Source organism: Fulmarus glacialis, unplaced genomic scaffold, assembly GCF_000690835.1.
Source record: "Fulmarus glacialis isolate BGI_N327 unplaced genomic scaffold, ASM69083v1 scaffold39225, whole genome shotgun sequence".
Lineage (NCBI taxonomy): Eukaryota > Metazoa > Chordata > Aves > Procellariiformes > Procellariidae > Fulmarus > Fulmarus glacialis.
In genome coordinates this window covers 1-20,091 of record NW_009214439.1, presented here as the reverse complement: position 1 = coordinate 20,091, position 20,091 = coordinate 1, and the positions used below count along the sequence as shown (strand labels likewise).

The following is a 20,091-nucleotide window of genomic DNA, read 5'->3' as shown; positions in this document are numbered from 1 at the left end:
TGTAGACCTAGAGTTTCCTGGTCATTTAAGTAATCTGTTTATCAGTTAGGTTTATTTTCAGCAAGCCTTTGGTATTTAATTTGCTTCTAAGGTTTGCACGCCACTGTGGGAGACGATAGTTAAGATGGAAGAATATGGCCTTCTTAGATTTTCCAGAAATAGTGGCTCCTCTGAGCTTAACGATGAGCCTTCATGACATCTTTTTAGGTAAGCTTCATCTCCCCCAGGAGCTTCTTCAGATCTAGTCCAGACTGCAGTGATGAGGAAACTTCTGTTGAAATGTCATCCACAGACTTTGAAGTGTGGATTTCTCATGTTTGTTTGCAGTAACAGAGGGAGCAAGAAAGCTGCCTCTGTGTGTTCGCCTACCAAACTGTTCAAGTTGCATGGTTTATAATCAAAGATATCTTTTCAGTTCACATTTCTAGGGACACAGCTCCCACTGCACAACAGTCTGAATTTCCCAAAATCTAAAGGCAAAGATGATGTCTTAACTTTTCACTTCAAATAGTGTATGAGTTGATGGTTTCACAGGGCACCTCTGGAGTTTGGTTTGGTTTTTTTCGAGGTGGGATTTGTAGTCACATTTTATTTATTAATACATTAAACAGTAATTGTATCTAGCTTCAAGCGTCTTTCCGTCTCCTTCACTTACATTTCTGTAACATGTGTCCCATAACATTTCCATCAAATCATGAAGTCTCTCTTCATTTTAAGGTCATTCTGGAAAACTGGCTTCAACGAGCTCTACCCTGTAGTGAAAGGATAAAATAGGAACAGTATTTCCATTTGGAATACTGTATTGTAAAAGGCCTGTAGCTTAGTGGGACCAAATACTGTAAAATATGCAAGTGCTGTGAATTTGATGGCATTAAAGGAGTTTTTAGAGGATTGTTGCTTAGTGCAGGATACTGTCCTTTCCTTCCCTGCTCTTATTATGTAAAGGAACTAACAATTTGCTGATTTGTTCATCTAATTTGTCTTTCACACTCCAGGAAAATCAGAATGGCTTATATTTACAGGATTGCCATTTCATTTTGGATTGACCAAATGCATGTCTGTGTACTTCTTACATGTGTAAAACAGGGCACATACAAGGGACTTGTCAGTAAATTACCAGCAAATTGCTTGGCCTGGGCAGGAGCAAGTAAATTTGCAATTGCAATCTGGAGCAACGTGTTAAGAGGCCACCTTCCTTAGATCAACTTGTGTATTGCAACAGCAGCAAGTAATCAAATTGTACTGTACTTTAATGCAAAGCCTAGTTTGGCTTGGTTGGCAAATTAAACTATCGCATGCCTCTGGCAAAAGCAGAAAGCCTTTGAACTGTTTGACTGCAGCTGTAGCTTGCACACCTTATTTTCCCTCTTAAAAATCAAATTAAACTGTAACCTGCAGCCTCTGCGGTAAGTTTCAAGGAAAATTAAACTGTTGCAAATCTTTCTAACAAAGATAACTGTCTCTAATCAAGCTGAAAAGTCCAGGCCCAAATTCCCCTTTCCAAGTTTAGACAAATTCATTGGAGGAAAACTCCAGGGCTTATTAAGTACAAAGATATTACCTCTGACTCAGGAAGTCCTTGGCCACAAATTGCTAGAGACTGGGAAAGTTTGCCAGGAAGGTATTACTTTCTGCTTCCCCTCTTCTTTCACTCCTCCTACAGCATTTACTGCGGATCCGTCCCGGGGGCAGGACGCTGGACAGTTGTTGTAGTCTGCTTCTCTGGATCTGAAGTCTAACCCAAATTCAGAGCACTAATGGGCATGCTGACCCACTCTTAAGCATTGCTCATGGTGGTCTCAGCAGTGTGTTTCGTGGAAAGCAGTGTTTGGGCTCATTCCCTCCTTTAGACTTGTCCTCACCCCATGCTAGCAGTGCCCCAGACTCCTTCTGACTCTCAGAATACAACTCTTGGATGTGATGATGTCCTTCACCTCCCCCACCTTTCATTATTTTCTGTGTCCTGCTGGCAGGAACTCTTGGCGTTTGACTTGCCCTCATAACATTCATGTTTTTCTTGGAGCTCTCAGAGGTAGGATTTTTCCCAGCCTGGATGAGTTGCTGTTATTTCTATTGAGAGTCAGCAGTACAATAGACCCTCTTGGGAGCCAAGACCTTGTCTGTCTAGTGGCTCAGGTTTACAAAGACTCAATCCTGCATGCTTAACATTGCCCTTTGATTTGCGGGATTAGTGTCTGACTGATGGCAGGTGAGAAGGCAGAACAGCGCAGCACAAAAGGAAAGAAATCAATAAGTTTACATTGCAACATGTACTCGCTCCTGGCCACGTTAGAGAAACAGGAATTGGGTAGAGGATGTTGTTGGCACTGGAAGCAGCGAGCAGACAGCAGTCTGTGGCAATGACAATGGAGAGGATCTTTCCTCTAATGCTTTTTTAATATGTATACTACCCATGCTTAATATAATTCACAATATAGCAGTTAATGTCTCCGCACTACGGATTTCTTATTTTTAAAAGTTGGCTTAAAAGTTCTCGGTCTCTCTCCGCAGAGTAGGTAAAATCTGAGCTAAGGCATATTAGTCACATTTTTATCAAGAGATGAAAGTGATAGAGATATAAAGTACTACCAGCTTTTAATTAAAATTGAATAAGTAAAAAACAGTTGGCAGTTGCAAAATTCATTACGATGTGTTACCAAAAATAGATACCTTTATGAGAATGCAGTTTTATTACAACAGTGGGCACTAATTAGCTGTAAACATTATTGCTGAGATAGCCAGATAGAAAACGGGTTACTAATACTCGTAACAGGTTTCAATTGGCTGGAATGGAAAACTAGAAACTCTTAAGGCTCTTAAAATATAATCTCTCAGACTACCAAAATAGATGTATGTACTTCTGTTACTTAAGGCAACATCTGAATTTCAGGAACAATAACTTAGTGTTTTCTGCATCTGGTTTTAATTTGCAAGGAAAACTCAATTTTACAAAAATGTAACCTGACTTAGCTGAAATATGTATGACCTGGTGTTCTTATTTCTTCTTTCTGTAGAATAGTCAGACTTGCAAGTTAGATCCTCCAATTTTTTGTACATTTCATTTGGTAAAAAATACCTTTGACCTTAATAAAAACATCTTCCAGTATGAGTTTACAGGTAGAGATCTATGGTTTAGAGCATCTTACTGACCAGTTTGGGATGTATGTGTGTCTTGCGTAATCTCTGCAAAATTTATTGTAATTGAAAAAAGTTATTTTCCTCTCTCCTCCTGTAATCTAGAACATCAAGCAATAACAACAAATCTGTGGGTGGTTTATCTGATTTATGCTAATTTGCTATTGACATGTTTGAGGTATCACTTGCATCATGCCAGTCTTGCATATTTATTATGAAAAATATTAGCTGCTTATGAAAAGCTAATATTTTAAATAATTATTCATTTGTGCTGTGATAACCTCTTGAAACCAGGGCCCCATGCTGGTAGACTGTGTACAAAATCATTGCAAATGAAGTGCAACCTGAAGTATTTAAGATAAGCTTGCAGCAAGAGGACAATTTGAATCCAGGAAGATTAGTATATCCCACCCACAAGGAATGGGTCTCAACTCATGGAATTTCAACCATTAAACACAAGGCACCTAAATCACCTCCAAAGCCAGTACAAGAAAGAGGTAAACCCAGCCTGTGATTTAGTTCACATAATTTAGAGACCTAAGGCCTTGAGGGGAGACTCAAGCACCGGTACCCAAGCTTGTGCTCATATTTTCAAACTTGGATGCTTCAACATAGTCTCCTAAATTCTTGTGTTGTTACCTAAGTAAGCACACACAGAAGTGATGAGTGAAGTGGTGACTCCTTAGCAAAGTCAGAAGGTGCTGCGCAAGGTGAACATTCTTCCAGAAGAGGCCACTTACTTGCCTAACTTGGAGCGCTGAGCTTTAAAAGTAAAATCAGAGGCACAAGCCCCACATTTTAAAACTTTACCCACCTTCCTTGGCATCTACATATTGATTAAAAAAAAAATCATCCTTTGTAAACAATCACCTGTCCTAGATCTTGCTAGTACTGCTGCATTCTAACTTCATTGACGGATGAGATGCACTGGTACGCTGGAACTACGTGCCAAGTTCATGAGCTGAAACAAAGTGCAACTCAGCAGGAAAGATTAGACCTGCAATATGTAAAAATTTGCAGGTACATGAATTTAAGGAAATTCTGAATCTCTTGTTCTTTGTTGGCATTACTTGTGGGAAAAAAACCAATATGATATTTAAATAAAGCAGCCCATGCCAAAGCTGGCAGCTACCAATATTTGCAATATTGTTTAGCCTTGCTGTCTCAGTGGGATTTCACCCATTGGAAAGATTAGACCTGCAATATGTAAAAATTTGCAGGTACATGAATTTAAGGAAATTCTGAATCTCTTGTTCTTTGTTGGCATTACTTGTGGGAAAAAAACCAATATGATATTTAAATAAAGCAGCCCATGCCAAAGCTGGCAGCTACCAATATTTGCAATATTGTTTAGCCTTGCTGTCTCAGTGGGATTTCACCCATTGCTTTGTATTTCAAAAGCTTCATTAAAAAACCCCACTTTTTCCCCCAAAAATTGTATTTTCTTCAAAACACTATGTGTTTATGATAGAATAAACCTTATATATGAGCAATCTAAGAATAATATGTGACAGAAATACCCTTGATGCTTGCCTGAGTATTGCCTAAGTATTTGCAGGAGTACCTGGGTCAGAAACATTCCTTAATGCTTGGAAAACTCTTGGTATATTGGAATGGAGAGAAGGGCAAGCTCTGTTAAGGAGGAAGGAAAAATATGCAAATAAAACCGGCATACCGAAAGGTGCTGTGGTGGAACGATGGCTGCAATACTGATGCCAAGAGTACCTCAACCAGAGATGTGCTGGTCCACGTGCTCAGTCTAGACTGGGTGTGAGAGATTGTGATTGCTCCAGGAGTGATCTCTGCTGTTATCATCCGGAAGGTGATGGTATTATACAGGCATGCGGGACTGACCATAAGTTAGGAAACACTGGTCCTTAACAGATGTGGAAGATTGAATACCAGGGATGCAAAGATGCAAAGATCGGCTGATAGTGTACAATAGCAGCAAAGGGAACCAAGGCTGAGACTTTGTAGAAGGCAAATTATGAAGTAACTTTAAACGCTCTGTGTTCACTTGTGTTTCTCACTGCCCCCTTGGTAGTCAAAGCCAACACAGGCCACTGAAGGATTTAATCCTCTCCGAACCCTGTGTTGCTACATTGCAAACTAGCGTGTGCAGCTAGAGAGAAAAAATGTTCTGTTCAGTTTGGGACACGTTGAGGACTACACCCCAGGGCACTGCTGCAAAAACATTGCAGAACTACCTCAAAGGAATGGAAAGTTATGACAGGTGTTAGGTTTGCTATTATTACCAGATAAGATTTAAAGATAAACAAATGCATTGAACTAAAAGCCTAGATTCACAATAATAGACTGAAGTTAGGAAAAGATAAAACAACATGTATACCTTTATTAAGGTTATACTTAGCAATATATATCCTCCTTAGCTGCTCCTGTGTCTCAGCTTTTGACTCTGGCTAATTAGTTTCTGCATGGAACCCTGGGCTGGCGTGCCCCTGGGTACGCAGAGTTGCTTACACCTTGCCTTCTTCTTCTGGTAAAGGTGGGGACCTGCATCTTCTCTAGCTCAAGGTGGATTTCTTCTTGTTTGTCTGCCCCTCATTCCCTGGCATTGGGCCATCAGGTGTTTTCTGGGAAATTTCAGTATTTTGTTCTGCCCCTCCTCCTTAAGGTTACTTCAATAACGTTTCTATCGTCCATCTCAAATAACACTTTCTTGGCTTTTGTTTTTCACTAATTATAGTCTTGTTAAAATATAGCCGCATCACTTTACAAATGATGCATTATGGTAAATAGTACAAATTCCTTTTGAAGTATATACTGTGTATACAGGCTATATAGCAAGCCCATTTATGACATTCAAACACAAACTGATCTTGAGGGTAGGACTGCCAAATCTGCAAAAGCTCCACCTCATCTTTTGTTATATTTTGGGGACTCACCTGCATGTTACTGTTTTTTTGTGAACTTGAACAGAGAATACCAAAGGCTTTGCATATATTCAGGCCAGCTTGCTTTTCTTCCCAGCCCTTCTTTCTAGCATTGGCTATAAATAGACACACACACACACACACAAAAAAGTGGTTACCATTTAAAAATCCACATTTTCTGACAGAGACGGTATTTTTTGCAGTATCTTGTTCAGGGAATGGTACAGAAATGTGTTGTGGAATCTTAGATATCACTGTGAGAGAATGCTTGGCAAATGCTGGATTTTATGTGCTTGTTTTAAGTATTGGCTATCTATATTAAATATTAAATGAAAATTGTCTTGTTTCCCATTATAGTCTGTCATCAGTCAGGTAATGATAATGAGGCCATTGAACAAATCGATGAAGATATAGCTGTGACTCAGAGTCAGATGAACTTTATTTGTCCCATTACACAGGTATGCGCTTACTGCTACTATAATCGATTGGGAAATAGTTACTTCATATTCTTCATTGGATTGTTTATTACAAATATGCAATACCTGTTAAAAATCAGGCAGTATAAATTACAAGCATTATCAGAGAAGAGCAACATTGCTTGGGAAAAAACCCCACGTAAGTAGGAATGCAGTTTACCGTGCAGGACCTGACCCTGTAATTTGAGTGGAATGCCATGTATGAATGGCAAACACACTTCCTGCTGTTTTACATGAAATCTCATAAGAAGCATTTTCATGGGTATTATCAGTTCCTTTAAATCAAACCTTATTGATTACAGATGGAAATGAAGAGGCCAGTTCGAAACAAAGTCTGTGGACATACTTATGAAGAAGACGCCATTCTAAAAATTATCCAGACTCGAAAGCAGCAAAAGAAAAAAGTCCGGTAAGCTAACAAGAGTGTGTGGAAAAGCTATTTGCTTTGCTGTGTAAGTGGAATTTTACTCCACTTGTTCTAGGAAATGTATTTGGATTGGCAAGGCTGCAGGAAGTAATACCTCGGTGTCTGCCCAAGTCACAGTCTCCTCATTAGTACTGTACACGTGAAGGAGCTTTTCTTTTTAATGAAAACAATGTGTAAGGAAATATTCAGGAAACGTGTGGGGAAGTTACAGCTACTTGTGGTACCTGCACGACAGAAGCAAAGAGATTTTGTACAGCCATGAACAACAAAGAGAAACTTCAGCTTCCTAAAATTTAGTTGCTCATTTTTTTCCCACTGCTTATTTAGCAAGCCCTGAAGTTAATGAGGAAAAAAAAAAGCCTCCTCTGTGCACCCTCTTTTGCAGTCATATTCCAGTGCAACTGAGAAACATTAAAACACTTAAATGAGTGTTAAAGTGAGAAATATTAAACCACAACTTTTTAGGTAGTACAGAGTTTAAGAATGATCAGACAGAGCTTTAAGAATGATCAGACAAGATTGTGCAGCTCCTACTATGATGCGATTAAATAATTCTTACTTTATATCATCAAAGCGGCCTGCCACTTTCTACACAGGACATTTTTTTTTGAATGAAAAGATGTAACAGTTGAATTTTTAAACCTGAAATTCTCCCCGGTTGGTTTCAAATTTAGGATGGTTTTGATTTAAAAAAAAAAAAAAAAAAGGAAGAAAAGGGGCTCAAACACTTTTTAGAGCAAGTTTAGAGGACATATCATTCCATCATTAATTTCACATTTGTTTTTACACCATATATGCTAAAGCCTTATGCTTTGGGGTTGATGACCTCATGGAAACTTACCAATTGTGGACTTTTTAATAAACGTGCAGTTTGCACATGCTCAGGAAGGTCTGTCAGAGACTAGCAACCTGATTTCTCCAAAGATAGTGCCACAGACAGCTTACTTCCTCCATCCGTTGCTCTTGCGTTTCTGTTAGACTCTACATACTCCGCCATGGGGATACAAAGGTGGAGAGGGACTTTGTATTCCATGCTCCTTCCTGGCTACAGGAAAGCACTGCTGTGAAATTAAGCATCGATTGGGATGTCCAGCCACTACCTTAGTGCCAAGACAGCTTGAAGAACAAGACAGAATTACCTTGCCTGTGTTATGAGGTCTAGGGAGAAAAAGTGGAGTGGGTGCAATATACTGGGAATAACAACAAAACCAGCAACATGGATGGACAGAAACTTGGCTGGAAAAATGAACGGGAGTTGGGAAATAGCTCACAAGTTGGAGAGAAGAAAACGAACGTTCTGGAGGATAGAGACAGGCTAGAAAGTTTGCTCAATAGCCCAAAACCATGACAAAAATACCTTCTGCAATACGGAACTGAATTTAGGATGTTCATATCTAAATAATTCTCTGTGTTGTTAAATCCGTCAGGAAAATGTCATGGTAGTAGAGACTGTTGTGGTGAATCAAAAGTTTCACCGCTCCTGAAAAACTAATAGGGTCACATGATGGAATTTTTATTTTACCTTTTAAGAAATTAAACACTTAGAGAAAATATAGAGGAAAAAAAAATCATGTAAACTGTACAACATTTAGCTTTAAAAGCTACCTTATACCCAAACTGAAGTTATTTGTGCAGTCTCAATCCTGGCAGTCTTTAATTTTGAGCTTTTAACTTGCAACCTTACCATTTTTACAGGAGTTATTCCAGTATGCTAGAAAAGCACAAGCTCCACAATAACTCGGCTTCTCTGTAACTAAGTTAAGAAAGACTGCTTAGTTTTCTGTGCCCAGTCTCACTGACCTGCTGTAATTTTAACCTTTCTCGTGATAATGCAGTCAGTTTTGAAAAGCCATAGTCTGCTGTGGTGGGAAGACAGGCCAGTTGATGCAACAAGTTCCCCGTTTGAGTACCCTGTTCTTGTGGGGTTGCTACTTGACTGTGCTCCTGCCAGCAATATTCAAGTGGAAGCAGGTATCTTGATAGAGAGAATCGTGGAACTCTCTGTCCTGACTCTGAAATCAAAGTTGTTGCTCACTCCGGAGTTACAGAAGTGGCTGTTTCCTCACACGTACCTTCTGGCTTGAATCTATGGGATCCCTTTGGTGCACTTGGCAGTGCACTGGCTGAATGCCAGCTCTTCAGCTGACGTACGCACAGCCACCGGTTTTGTGCTGATAGACTCGCCATAGACTCCTTTAGGCAACTCTTACGTGTCTCGGTTTGCTCACTATTTTCCACTGCCTGGAAGGACATACTAATACTTTATGCTTACAGGAAATGTGGGAAGCTTTCTGAGCACTTGTTATTCATTAATCTGGCAAGCCATTGCTTTAATAAGGTGATAAATGGGAAAACTGAGGCACAGAGCAATTAAGTGACTTATCCATGACAAAAACAGTAAGCTGTGGACAAATCTGGAGTAAAAGCCGTGAGTACTGAGTGTAAATAAGTTCAGCACCTCAAACAAAAGTTACTCCTAATAGAGGAAAATTTCAGGAAAAGTGTTATTTCTGAATATAGGTACCATCTGTGCATGTTTGGGCCACTGCCAAAGGAAAATGACCTTTGGTCCCTGAATATCTTTCACCCTGCTGTCTTCATCTGGCTGTTTCAAGTAGTTGTAAGACATTTTGTACTTGATTATCATTTAGAGGCTGTTAATTTGACCCCATCTCTCCTTTCTGTGCTTTCTCAGTTCATAAAAGGACAGGTAAATTTTTACACCAACTAAATAGTCCACTGATTCACAGGTCAGCTTTTGCAAGTCTTGTTCTCTTTTGTCTATTTCCCTATAAATTAATTTCCCTATTTTTCTATCAGTGAAGATTATACTTCTGCACTGCAGATTAATAAGGTAAGAGGTTACCTACAGTTTGTAGAGGACTGCAAAGAGAGAAAGCAACACAAAGATGCAATGCTAGTATAATTACTGATGCAGGCAGCTTGTGTACATGAAGCAAGAGAGTGATCTACAGGTGAGAGGCTCCGTCTCTCGCTGTGTTCCTTCCTTTCTTCAGCTGTTGATTCCCACCAGTTTAGATAAATGGATTTATTTTTCCTCACAGAGAGCTGGTAAAGAGAGAAACAGGTAACGAGGAACTGACAGACAGAATGAATCCCAGATAAATACAATAAACTAGCAGATGTTATGTAAAAGCCTATATCTGACAAATACAATTTTTCTGATTTAATGGAGTCTCTCTTTTCTTTTTAACAGATGCCCTAAAATTGGCTGTAGCCATGCTGATGTAAAAGGATCAGATCTTGTGCCAGATGAAGTACTTAAAAGAGCGATTGACAGTCAGAATAAAAAAAGCTGGTCAACACTGGAGAAGTCAGCTGGATATGCTGATGCCACAAAGAAAATTTGTTGTTAGAGGTCTTGTGAGATAAGCTGCTGATTGTAAGTAGGTTGTGTAACTGATTGTTATTTAAAGTGTTTCATTTATAGGCAAAGTTGAAGGTCTCAGCTGTAACTGAAAGCATTTTTTAAACTGCCGAATATGAGGAATTCCAGTTTAACTTGTTTTTTTTAACCTTCCTGCAATTCTAAAAGCTTGCATTTGATAAATAAAACGTGTTTTGCAGCATTTAACCTTCCTTGTCAGTGTGCTAATTTTTTCAGCATAATAGAGATGCAGGTTCTGGTGGCAAGTAATAGCGAGCGCCTTGCTCAATATTGCAGATAGTTCTGTTAGTGTCTCTGTAACTTCTGGGAATACTCGGAGTAGGGCACTCTGACCAAGGATTTACCCAAGTCATATATCCTGCTTGAGAGCATGTCCGTGTTTTAATACAAACCTCACAAAACTTTAATAGAACTTAATTTGCAGGAAGGGCTGCACATCTGTACCTTGTGTGCGGACACACAAAATTACCACTCACCTTTGACGATCTCGGCCTCGTTCTCATAATTATTGAACACTCTCCCCTAACTTACGCTTTTCTTTTGAGATTCAAAAGCTTTTATTTCAGGCTTTTTGCGTTTGGAAGTCCCAGGGGGCTTTACCTTAATACTGTAGGTTAGGAGACTACAATTATTTACAAATTTATTCCAATAACTAATTTGTAGATAATACAAATACATTGTAACCATATGCCTTGAACTGAAAAGCAGTTAATCTCATTTTGTATAAGCTTCAGATACCTATGCATTTGGGCACAGATCCAAAAAAGGACTAAAACTTTGTGACACTCCACACTTATTACCTAAATTCATCTGAACACCTCTACCAGATAAGGCACTACATATATGAATTAGAAATAGCCGTAGGTAAAAGGAGCTGCCTTGGTGGTCAGATGGCAATTATCTCTTGGCATATGTGAAGCAGAAAATACAGGTTTCTTTGAGCTTTGGGATCCTTAGCGGGTTAGATGGTATTTTCCTAGGTCATTTTTCTGAATTTAAAATCTGACATTTAGTCTAAAATGTAGCTAAGATACCTAAATGCCAAGCTTTTCACTCTGGGTTACTATTTGCTAACAGCTTTCCTTTCGTAGACCATTATTAACCCCAATTGCACTTAAGAGTGCAAACCACTTCAAACTGAAATTGTTATTTTGTAATTGAAGAATATTAATGTGCAAGCTGATTTCATAGCTAGAAAAGGGAACTGAACCATTATTATTTGCACTGAGCTTTTGTGTTCAAAACACTTCATGGGAATTAGCTGGGTAATTTTCATAATGTGGTCTAACCCCAAAGGTCCATCTTTTCAAAACTGAGCAGTGATCATGAGTGCTTCTGTCTGTGGAAGCCCAGCTGAGATAGCTGAAAGAGACTGGAGGGTGGTTGAGCAGTATGTACTTGTTTGTATTTTTGTGTGTAAAAATCAGGTCCCTTTTAAGACATCTCAGGTCTCAAACCTATAGTTTTTAAGATGGGTCACCGATTTTCAGTTAAATACCCTCAAGGGAGGATGTTAACTATAGCATTTGTCAAAAAAAAAAAAGGTGGGGGGAGGGAATGTCCTAAACTGTTCATAGCTTTTTGTTTCATCTTTAAGTTTGTGGTTAAATTTACTCCAGCGCCAAATTTACTAAGCAGAACACTCAGAAACAGAAACTTGCGTTAGTTAAACAATCTCTGCAGTTTCTGACAGAGGTGCATTAATGTTGTCCTCATGGATCTAATTCAATCCCTAGTGGTAATCAGTCTCCCAAGTTTTCAGATGCAAAGATGTACATACATTTTACATGGCCACAGTGTCACACCTCAAATTTAGTTCATGTAGGTGTCTGGATGCTTGAGTGTGCCTTCCAATAACACATAACATTATAAATACTAAATTATACCCAGATTAATTCATACCGACAAGCTGGTGGCAGCAGGTTTGGTTTGCTATGTGTGGTGTTTGTACCAGTATACCCTTAGATAGCTACAGTTCCTGATAAGGTCATTACCCTCATGTTCCAATGAGTAATGCTATAAGGGAGATTGCTGTCTTGGTTACACCTTGTTGTCATAAGTTAAAGAGAGAGGCTTGACCCATAGCAGTGCTGATGGCCCTACTGGAAGCTACACTCAATCTGTCTCTGCGTTAGCTAATCCACAGGTAATAATGTGAACGGCCTGCTTAAGATGATGCAGCTGGGAGAAAAAACAAACAAATCTGAAGCAACACTTTAAATGAAGAGAACAAATAGTCAAGCACTCACTTATTGCCACTCTAAGTAGAAAGGCATATTTGAATGTTCACATTCCTGCCTCAAAATACATAATCTTCCTTCTCTCCTTTGCTGGCTGAGCCAGGCAGCATCAGTGAATCAGAGAGCCTGAACAGCAAGTGTAGGTGCAGCCTAAATTCTGAAATCCTTCCCAGTCTTCAGCTGAAAGAAATGGACCGATTTTTGGCAGCACTTACCTGCTTAGCTTTAATAACAATCAATATGAGATGAAGAGGCATGTGTATTTAAATAGAGGTAGGTTTCTTTCTTTTATCATCAGAGATACCTCTTTTCAAGTATGGCCACAGTCATATTATCCAGAAAAAGACACATACTCATGCACTTATGTCAGGATTGCTGATGAGAGTAACTGAGTCCCATCAAAATCAGTGATGCACCGCATAGATTCAACTGCTAGAGAAAACTGCCTGTATTTACTGAAATCAGTTAAGTTCTCCCCAAAATGTTTGGCATTTCTGGATTTAAACTATATCATAACAGCCAAGGAATCCTAGTACAGTGAGTGAAATTTTGTTTTCTCTGAACCTGGAATTTGAGCCATCCTATTGATTTTTCATGGCTGGTTCTCTCTTGTTGTTGGTTCTTACAAGTAATTTTCCTTCTGAAATTGAAAGATTACAGGCTTGGTCATCAGCATGAATTGCAGCTGGCACTTTACTGGGTGGAAGGACAGACTAGCCTTGGGAATTGGGGAAGGCTTCTGTGCCTGTCAACTGACCTGATGGAAGTTATAAACTGCTACTGGTTCCTTGGGGTGGCTGTAGTTACTGGCAGCTCTTTGCTCTTTCATTTGTGAAGTTTGAGGTTTGTTATGCAGTTGTGACCTCTCTGTTCCCATGTGTCCCATGTCCCCCATAAACTCCGCTCTGGATAGAAGCAGCTTGAAACAGTTAAAGAATAAAAATAAGTGTCTGTGATGAATAAGCTGATCTGTATGATTCACAGAAGTGGAAACTCAACAGCAGTTAAACCTTCAAATCTTAATCTGTTTTGGCTATAAGATATCATATGTAAACAGGCATATGTTAACAGTTCACAGGGTAATTTGTGTCTCATTGTTTGACGTCAGAAATTTCGCAACAACATTTAAGGAAAGAAACTCAGAGGTGAGGTGGTTTTTTTCTTTTCCATAAGGGGTGCTTTACAAATGCAGCAAACCTCAATGTAGCTGATAAGGGTCTGTCACTGGTGAGAATCTGTCTCCGCCAGAGAATAGAAGTTCCACATAGTATTTTGAGTGACTAAAGAAACGTCTAATCAAACATTAAAATAAAGGCAAGAGAGATCTATATGCACCAGCTTTCAGTGGTACCCTGAGGCACGAGCCATTAACACAGCTCTTTCACTTGAACAGATTCTCCCTGTGAAGCAGAATTCTCCATTTTATAACTAGAGACTCTGAAGTTTTCAAATCAGTGGAGCCATGACGTGTAAAGATAAAAACTAATCAGGCAGGCATCTCATGGAAGATTTAGCACACTTGTGCTAAAAGGAGTGCACATTCCTCTGAATCAAGGACATATTCATCATTACTGCTCCGGAGCTGTGATCTTATTCATTCTAGAAGAATCAAAAAGACTAGGCTAAGTCAGTGCTCCCTTGAGAAATACCCGGAGCAAAAGCAGGGGCTGCAGGAAGTGATACCGATGACTCAACAGCCAAGGCCAACACACTGCCTTATTTTAGACAATGTCCTCTTGGACATCATCATGTTTCCTCATGAGTGGCTGATGACAAAGGTCTTACCTACCTGTGGTCACAAGTACCTCATGACGTTTTTCTCAAGAATACCTCTAGTATTGTGGCCAAAACTAGCTTAGAATTCACTGTGCAACTTGATTAACTTCCACTGCCATTTCAAGTGAATGTTAATCTCCACCTTCCCTAAAAATCTCCGTGTATGGATCCTGAGGTACTGTGTGGTCCATTAACTGAACATTTGCATAATGGGTAGTGTTCTGTTATACAGTGAAGAAGATGCACCTAGAAAAGGGGCTTCCTGGAGTGGAAAATGTTAGAATATCCCAAGGACAGGTCTTTCCCTTGCTACAGCCAAAGCCTTAAGCTGATGGCTCCTCACTACAAGTACAGACTAGTACTGACTGCAAATTCCAAGTCTTCCATAAATAATGATTTATTTTCTGGTCATAAAGTACTTACTGTTAATACATATTATTTCAAACGCACGACGTGGTCACAGCAACGCTCAGAGGAGAATCCTATGTGTAGGTGCCAGCGGATTCTAGGCTGCCAGCCAGTAACTATAAGAAGTAAAAACATTAGATTGATTGTTAAGCAAGTAAAATCCTGGGATGTGTGTACATCATACAGTAGTTACCCATGTATGTGCTTAGCCTCTTGATGCATGAGTAATCTCAGCGACTTAACAGGACTGCAGCAACATACAGAAAACACAGTGTGTTTCATGATTTCAAAATGCTGCAGAAAATGCTGCGGTGGGCTAAGAAGAGAGCCTGCCTCACTCGCTTATTCTGATGTTAGTCCAAACCCGAACACAGAGCTTGAAAGCACGCACATGAATTGAATTGCATGGGAAGCTTACCAAAGGAAGTGTTTGCTTGTAAACTCAGTATGAATAGGATCTTCTCTGACCGCAAGGGAAATGGAGAGACGCTCATTCACTGTCCGCTTGTGCAATCAACTTCTGAAGTAAAAACAGGATTTGAGGTTTAAAACCTGAACCTTCACATGTCTTTCAAGCAACAGAAGAAGCCTTCATGCTCTTTAGTCCGCAAAGGAACAAAGTCAGGAGGTGCTGCTCATGAGACTCCTTGGATTTGATAACAACTGGCTTATCAAAAGGGAATTATTTAGAGATCCTAGCAACAGCAACCCTCAGAGCAGCTTCTGTGCAGGCTTGAGGGGAGACATCTGAACACCATTACATTTCACTTCTTTGATGTCACTACGTGCTCGTCATGTGTTTTATATCTTAACAGTGAATCTGCTGCTGAGTTCCACAGTGTCTAAGGATAGTTGTGGGTTTCCTGCTATAAAAAATGTTACTTTTAAGTTCTTTATCACCTGGCCACACAACTACTCTTTGATCCCTGTCTGTGCAGGGTGATTCTGTACGCTAGTAGATTATGGACGACTTGCTGGTTTTAAATTGCTGGCTTTCAATCTAGCAGTAGCTTAAGTTTTGTTACATGAGATAACTTGTAAAATAAAGATATTTATTTTTCATCATTTACCTGATAGTTTAATATTAGCTGAAGTATTTGTGTGTCACGCCTCTCTCATCCAATAACTAAAATAATGACTTTTTAATTTCTTCCCATAGCAAGCAGCCAGTTTATTTATAAGTGGCCTAATCTAATAGAGATTTACTCTGTGTATCCCATGAGACATATTATCAAAGTTACCAGACCTGTCCCAAGCACTTGGGAAGTGGGGAGATGGTTACACAATTCTCATTGCCTCTGGCTGTTCTAGTTACAAAGATAAAGGGTCAGAGAACTGGAGCAGCGGAGATAGTTTTGTGAGCATCTAAGGAAAAGCAGCTGATCAGGTGAGTGTAGGCACTGGCTGAGGGCGAGACTGGTAGATGCTTGAATACCATGTAACAAAAATCCCCTTAAATAAAATAACATGCCAGGAAAAGGGAAGGTCAATTCCTGACCACCAGAAATTCTGGATTCTTAAATCTTCATCTAGCAGATGCAATAGTGCTGCTTGTCTGTTTTAAAAAAGAGAAAAAATATATGAAAAGCAACATACACCTTGCCACAGCACTAGCAAACCTGTGCTGGGCAAGACCCTTCCCTCTGCTGGGTCGTGCCAGATCTGTGATACACATCCCACAGGACCTTGTTTCTGCTCCTTGCCCAGCAGCTGGGACACCAGGAGGAGAGGAGTCCTGCTTTGACCATCCTTTTCCAAGGTAGGATCTGTTTTTTGTAACGATTTTATAATGTCCTTTGACTGGCAGCTCCTCAGACTTCCTTAGCATTTGGAAGGTGCCTGTTGCACGCTGTTGTCCTTTGCCAAGCACAAAGACTACTGATCTGTACTCCCAAAGGCCATCCCTGCCCCACTGCACTGGTACCCAGCCCCTGTTGGAGCATCCGAGGGTGGGTGATTGGTTCCTTGTAGTTTGCTGGCTCAGTTCAGCGGTTCTGGCAGTTTTCTGGCACTTGGGTAGCAAGACTCATCCACAGAGTCAATGTTTTATCCTGAACTTAGGTCTGTAAGTGTAATTCTGTGCTGATCTGTGCTCCACAATGATTTACAGTGCTATCCATCGGAGATGTGTAACACTGCTGTGGTTCATTTGGAAGGGCTGTAAAGCCATTCAGGCTCAAATTACTGCAGGCACAGCTGAGAACTGCCATGCTAGTATTCATCTCATGTATGCTAAGCAGGTAGTCCCCAAAAAATCTTTTTTGTGGGAGGGGGAGATGGAATGATGAAGGCTTGTGCAGGGAATAGAAGGAAGACCCCCAACGGCTTTTGATTTCAGGAGGAGACTAATGCAGGAGATATGCGTGGATGCTTAAAAGCCTGTGGTGTGACCTACAATGAACAAGAGACCGCTATGGCAAGCGTGGTAGCCCCAAATTCTGCAAAAATCTTCTAATACTGAAATGCTGCAACAGTTCTTCTGTTCTTCACAAACCTCGCCCTGGAGTTCCTCCTGTTCTCTGCACTGGTTCATAACCAAACCCGGCTTGCATGCAAGCACTGGTGGAGATGGGTAAGGAGGACAAGTTTCAACCCTTTGAGAAGCACCATGCTGTGCAGGTCATCAGACACCATCCTTGGCATCCCTTTTTTATTGCGTTTTGGGGATCAGCCAAAATTAGAAAAAACGGAAAAGCCAAAGTGGGAATCACTTGTCTGCTCTGCATGTTAGAATGGATTTTGTGGGGATGGAGAGGAGTCTGGATGTGGACCTTTTCTTACGATCCATACCCAAAACATAAGACTGAGAATAAGGTAGTGAATATTATTAATTTGGTTAATAATTGCTACTATATGTTTATTCATGACATTAATGCTTTGAGTACCTGAAAGCATGCCAGGCATTTTAAAGAAGCAATGAAGGTTTCCTGAATGTCAAGAACTGCCCCCATTTTGCAAAGACCTGACACCTGGGAGATTTAAGCTTGGGTTCATCTCAGCTATATGTAGACAACTGAAGTTTGGTCTATACAGTCAGCTGGGAAAGGGCACCCACCAGCACTTCTGGGATGAATTGCCCAGGGGTTATCTTTTCCTGGCCTTTGGGGACTGCACACCCAGTTTCTGTGTTCCAGTTAGCAGAGACACCCCCACAGAGCATGGAATCTGGGGAATCCCTGTTGAGAAGAGGCTGCCCAGACACCAGGAGCCTGTGGCAGGACTGTGGGTTGCCATGCTGTGTGTACCTGCTCTCCTCTCACACCCCAGATGGTTTTTTGCGGGAACAGGATGACAAGGGGGGCTTTTTGCCCTTCTTAAGGACCAGTGTGTGCCATCCCCCATTTGGCTGCCAGTAGCCTGAACCAAGCACCTGTGCTGGTCCTGGTGGCATAGGGCCAGCATGAGGTGACCAGCTGTGGACTCTAAGAGGCTTTAAATGGGTGGGAGGCTGGGAACTTGAAGGATACGGCTTCCAACACTGTGTGCAAATGGGTCCACAGTATGGCCTTTCTCCTCAACAGGGACAGTGAGCTGGCACAGGAGCTGAGAAAGGGGCATCTTCAGGAGGGTGAGGACCAAAGGGCTATACTTGCCCCAGGTGCACTTTCTCAGCCTGAGAGAGCTACAGGGGATGCTGTTATACATCAATAACACTTATGAGTACATTTATGTAGGTCCATTACTAATTTGATGATGTGTCTACACCCTTCCCCGTCCCCAAAATCACTGGCACCCTCCCCCTCCACCTCGCACTATCTCAGACATAGCAAGCAGCCCACGCATGCAGAATTCACCTAAATTCACCCGGCAGCGGCATCCCAATCATAAAACTTCCAGGAAGGGAAAAGCAAAACAAAGGCCTGGTGGATACTTGCATGTGTTTTACCTATGAGAGGAATGAAATAAAGTAGCGTGCTTTCAGAGTTGTGGTGAATTGCTCAGAAACAATCTGCAGACATTAACGGAATTGTATTTCTGGGAAAAAAAAAAAAAAAAAGAAAAGGAAAATGCAGGCCCTGGGATATCCCTTTATGGCATATGCATTTTATGTTTAAATGCATTAATAGGACTGCTATGCTATGAGTCATCCCGCACAAGAGTTTCATGTGTTTCTTAAAATACACTAGAAGTAGCTGAAGGCATGCATGGGTTTGCCGTGCAGTTATCTATCAGGAATCTGAGCGAATACCTGCACATGTGGCATCACGGGCTTCAGAGCTGGGGGGACCCCGTCCCGGTCCCTCTCTGCTGCTTGAACAGACCAGGGTTGGGGAAACCAAAATGGGATAGGAACTGATCCTACAGAATAACAAAATGCAGGCTTCCTGTGTTATTAGGGAAGCCTCAGCACTGAATTACAGAAAATTTGCATATATATAAACAGAAAAGCTGGAGATCCTTCTGAAGCACTCTTGTCAAAACTACAGCTGTCTGCATTTTTTCCAGGGATGATTTGTTGTCTGGTTTTCTCTCATTTTTCTTCCGTTTACTAACAGTCCTGGCTGCAAGTTTATTTACTATTCCTTTAAACCCACAGATCTGAGCCCGATGGTGGCTGCTGAGCTCGACTTTCTGCTCCTCACAGGTCACTTCAGCTGCTGGCTGCTGCTTGCTCTCGATGCTATTCCTTTTTCGGAGAGCAGATAGTTTTAACATGGGAAATACCCAAGGCAAAGTATTTCCAATGGTGCACGTTAAGTCTACACTCGCGAACGAACGGTGGTAAATACACAATGGCTTCGTGATGCAAACCTGAGGATGAACGATCGTTATTTAGTGATTAGTGAAAAGCAAGAATTGAGGCTGGGGAGAAGTGTGGCAAATGTATAAAGGAGAAGCTCCTGGGAATGGAGCTGGGCTCGCTTTCTCTCCACAATTAGCCTGGCTTAACTTTTTGTTTTTACTGCATTGCATGAGGCGATGCCGTCTCTGGATGTGACATTGCTCTGGAGAGCACTACAGCGGCATTTGAAATTTCTGGCACCGCTTCCCAGCGGCACACGCAGGTCATGGATAAGCCCGCTGCTGCCATTTCCAGGGCTGCCTTTGCAGAAGAGACGCTCATCCTTCGGTGCCGGTGACTTTCTTATCGCTTAGCTTTGCTAGAAACCGCTCCCCTGCCTCTGTCTTTGTGCTCACAAGCGGGCAGCGGAGGCTTGAGGGTTTTGCGAGCACGCTGGGCTTGCGAGGGGCGAACCCCAAAAGCAAAGGGGTGACCCCCAAGCGCTGCCATCCTCAGGAGTTTGAGTCGGACGTGAGATGTCGGACGGGAGGGGGGTCCCTGCCGCGCCCCCGGAGCCAGCGGGCCACGCAGCCAGGCGGGGCG

The 20,091-nt window shown here is 41.2% G+C and overlaps 1 protein-coding gene across 1 annotated transcript; it reads left to right on the top strand.

The window, feature by feature from the left end:
- Positions 1-2,561: 2,561 nt before the first annotated feature.
- NSMCE2 (non-SMC element 2, MMS21 homolog (S. cerevisiae)) lies at positions 2,562-10,534 on the top strand. The gene is made up of 5 exons (XM_009578554.1): positions 2,562-2,566; positions 5,266-5,272; positions 6,387-6,487; positions 6,808-6,914; positions 10,150-10,534. Exons 3-5 carry the CDS (start codon positions 6,461-6,463, stop codon positions 10,307-10,309), a joined length of 294 nt encoding a protein of 97 aa, XP_009576849.1. The 5' UTR covers positions 2,562-2,566; positions 5,266-5,272; positions 6,387-6,460; the 3' UTR covers positions 10,310-10,534.
- Positions 10,535-20,091: the final 9,557 nt, after the last annotated feature.

Excerpts from the sequence above, each read along its gene's own strand:
- NSMCE2 (XM_009578554.1), top strand. The coding sequence starts at position 6,461 with ATGAACTTTATTTGTCCCATTACACAG. Across the intron at positions 6,488-6,807 it reads TTATTTGTCCCATTACACAG|ATGGAAATGAAGAGGCCAGT; the intron begins GTATGCGCTTAC and ends TATTGATTACAG. Across the intron at positions 6,915-10,149 it reads CAGCAAAAGAAAAAAGTCCG|ATGCCCTAAAATTGGCTGTA; the intron begins GTAAGCTAACAA and ends TCTTTTTAACAG.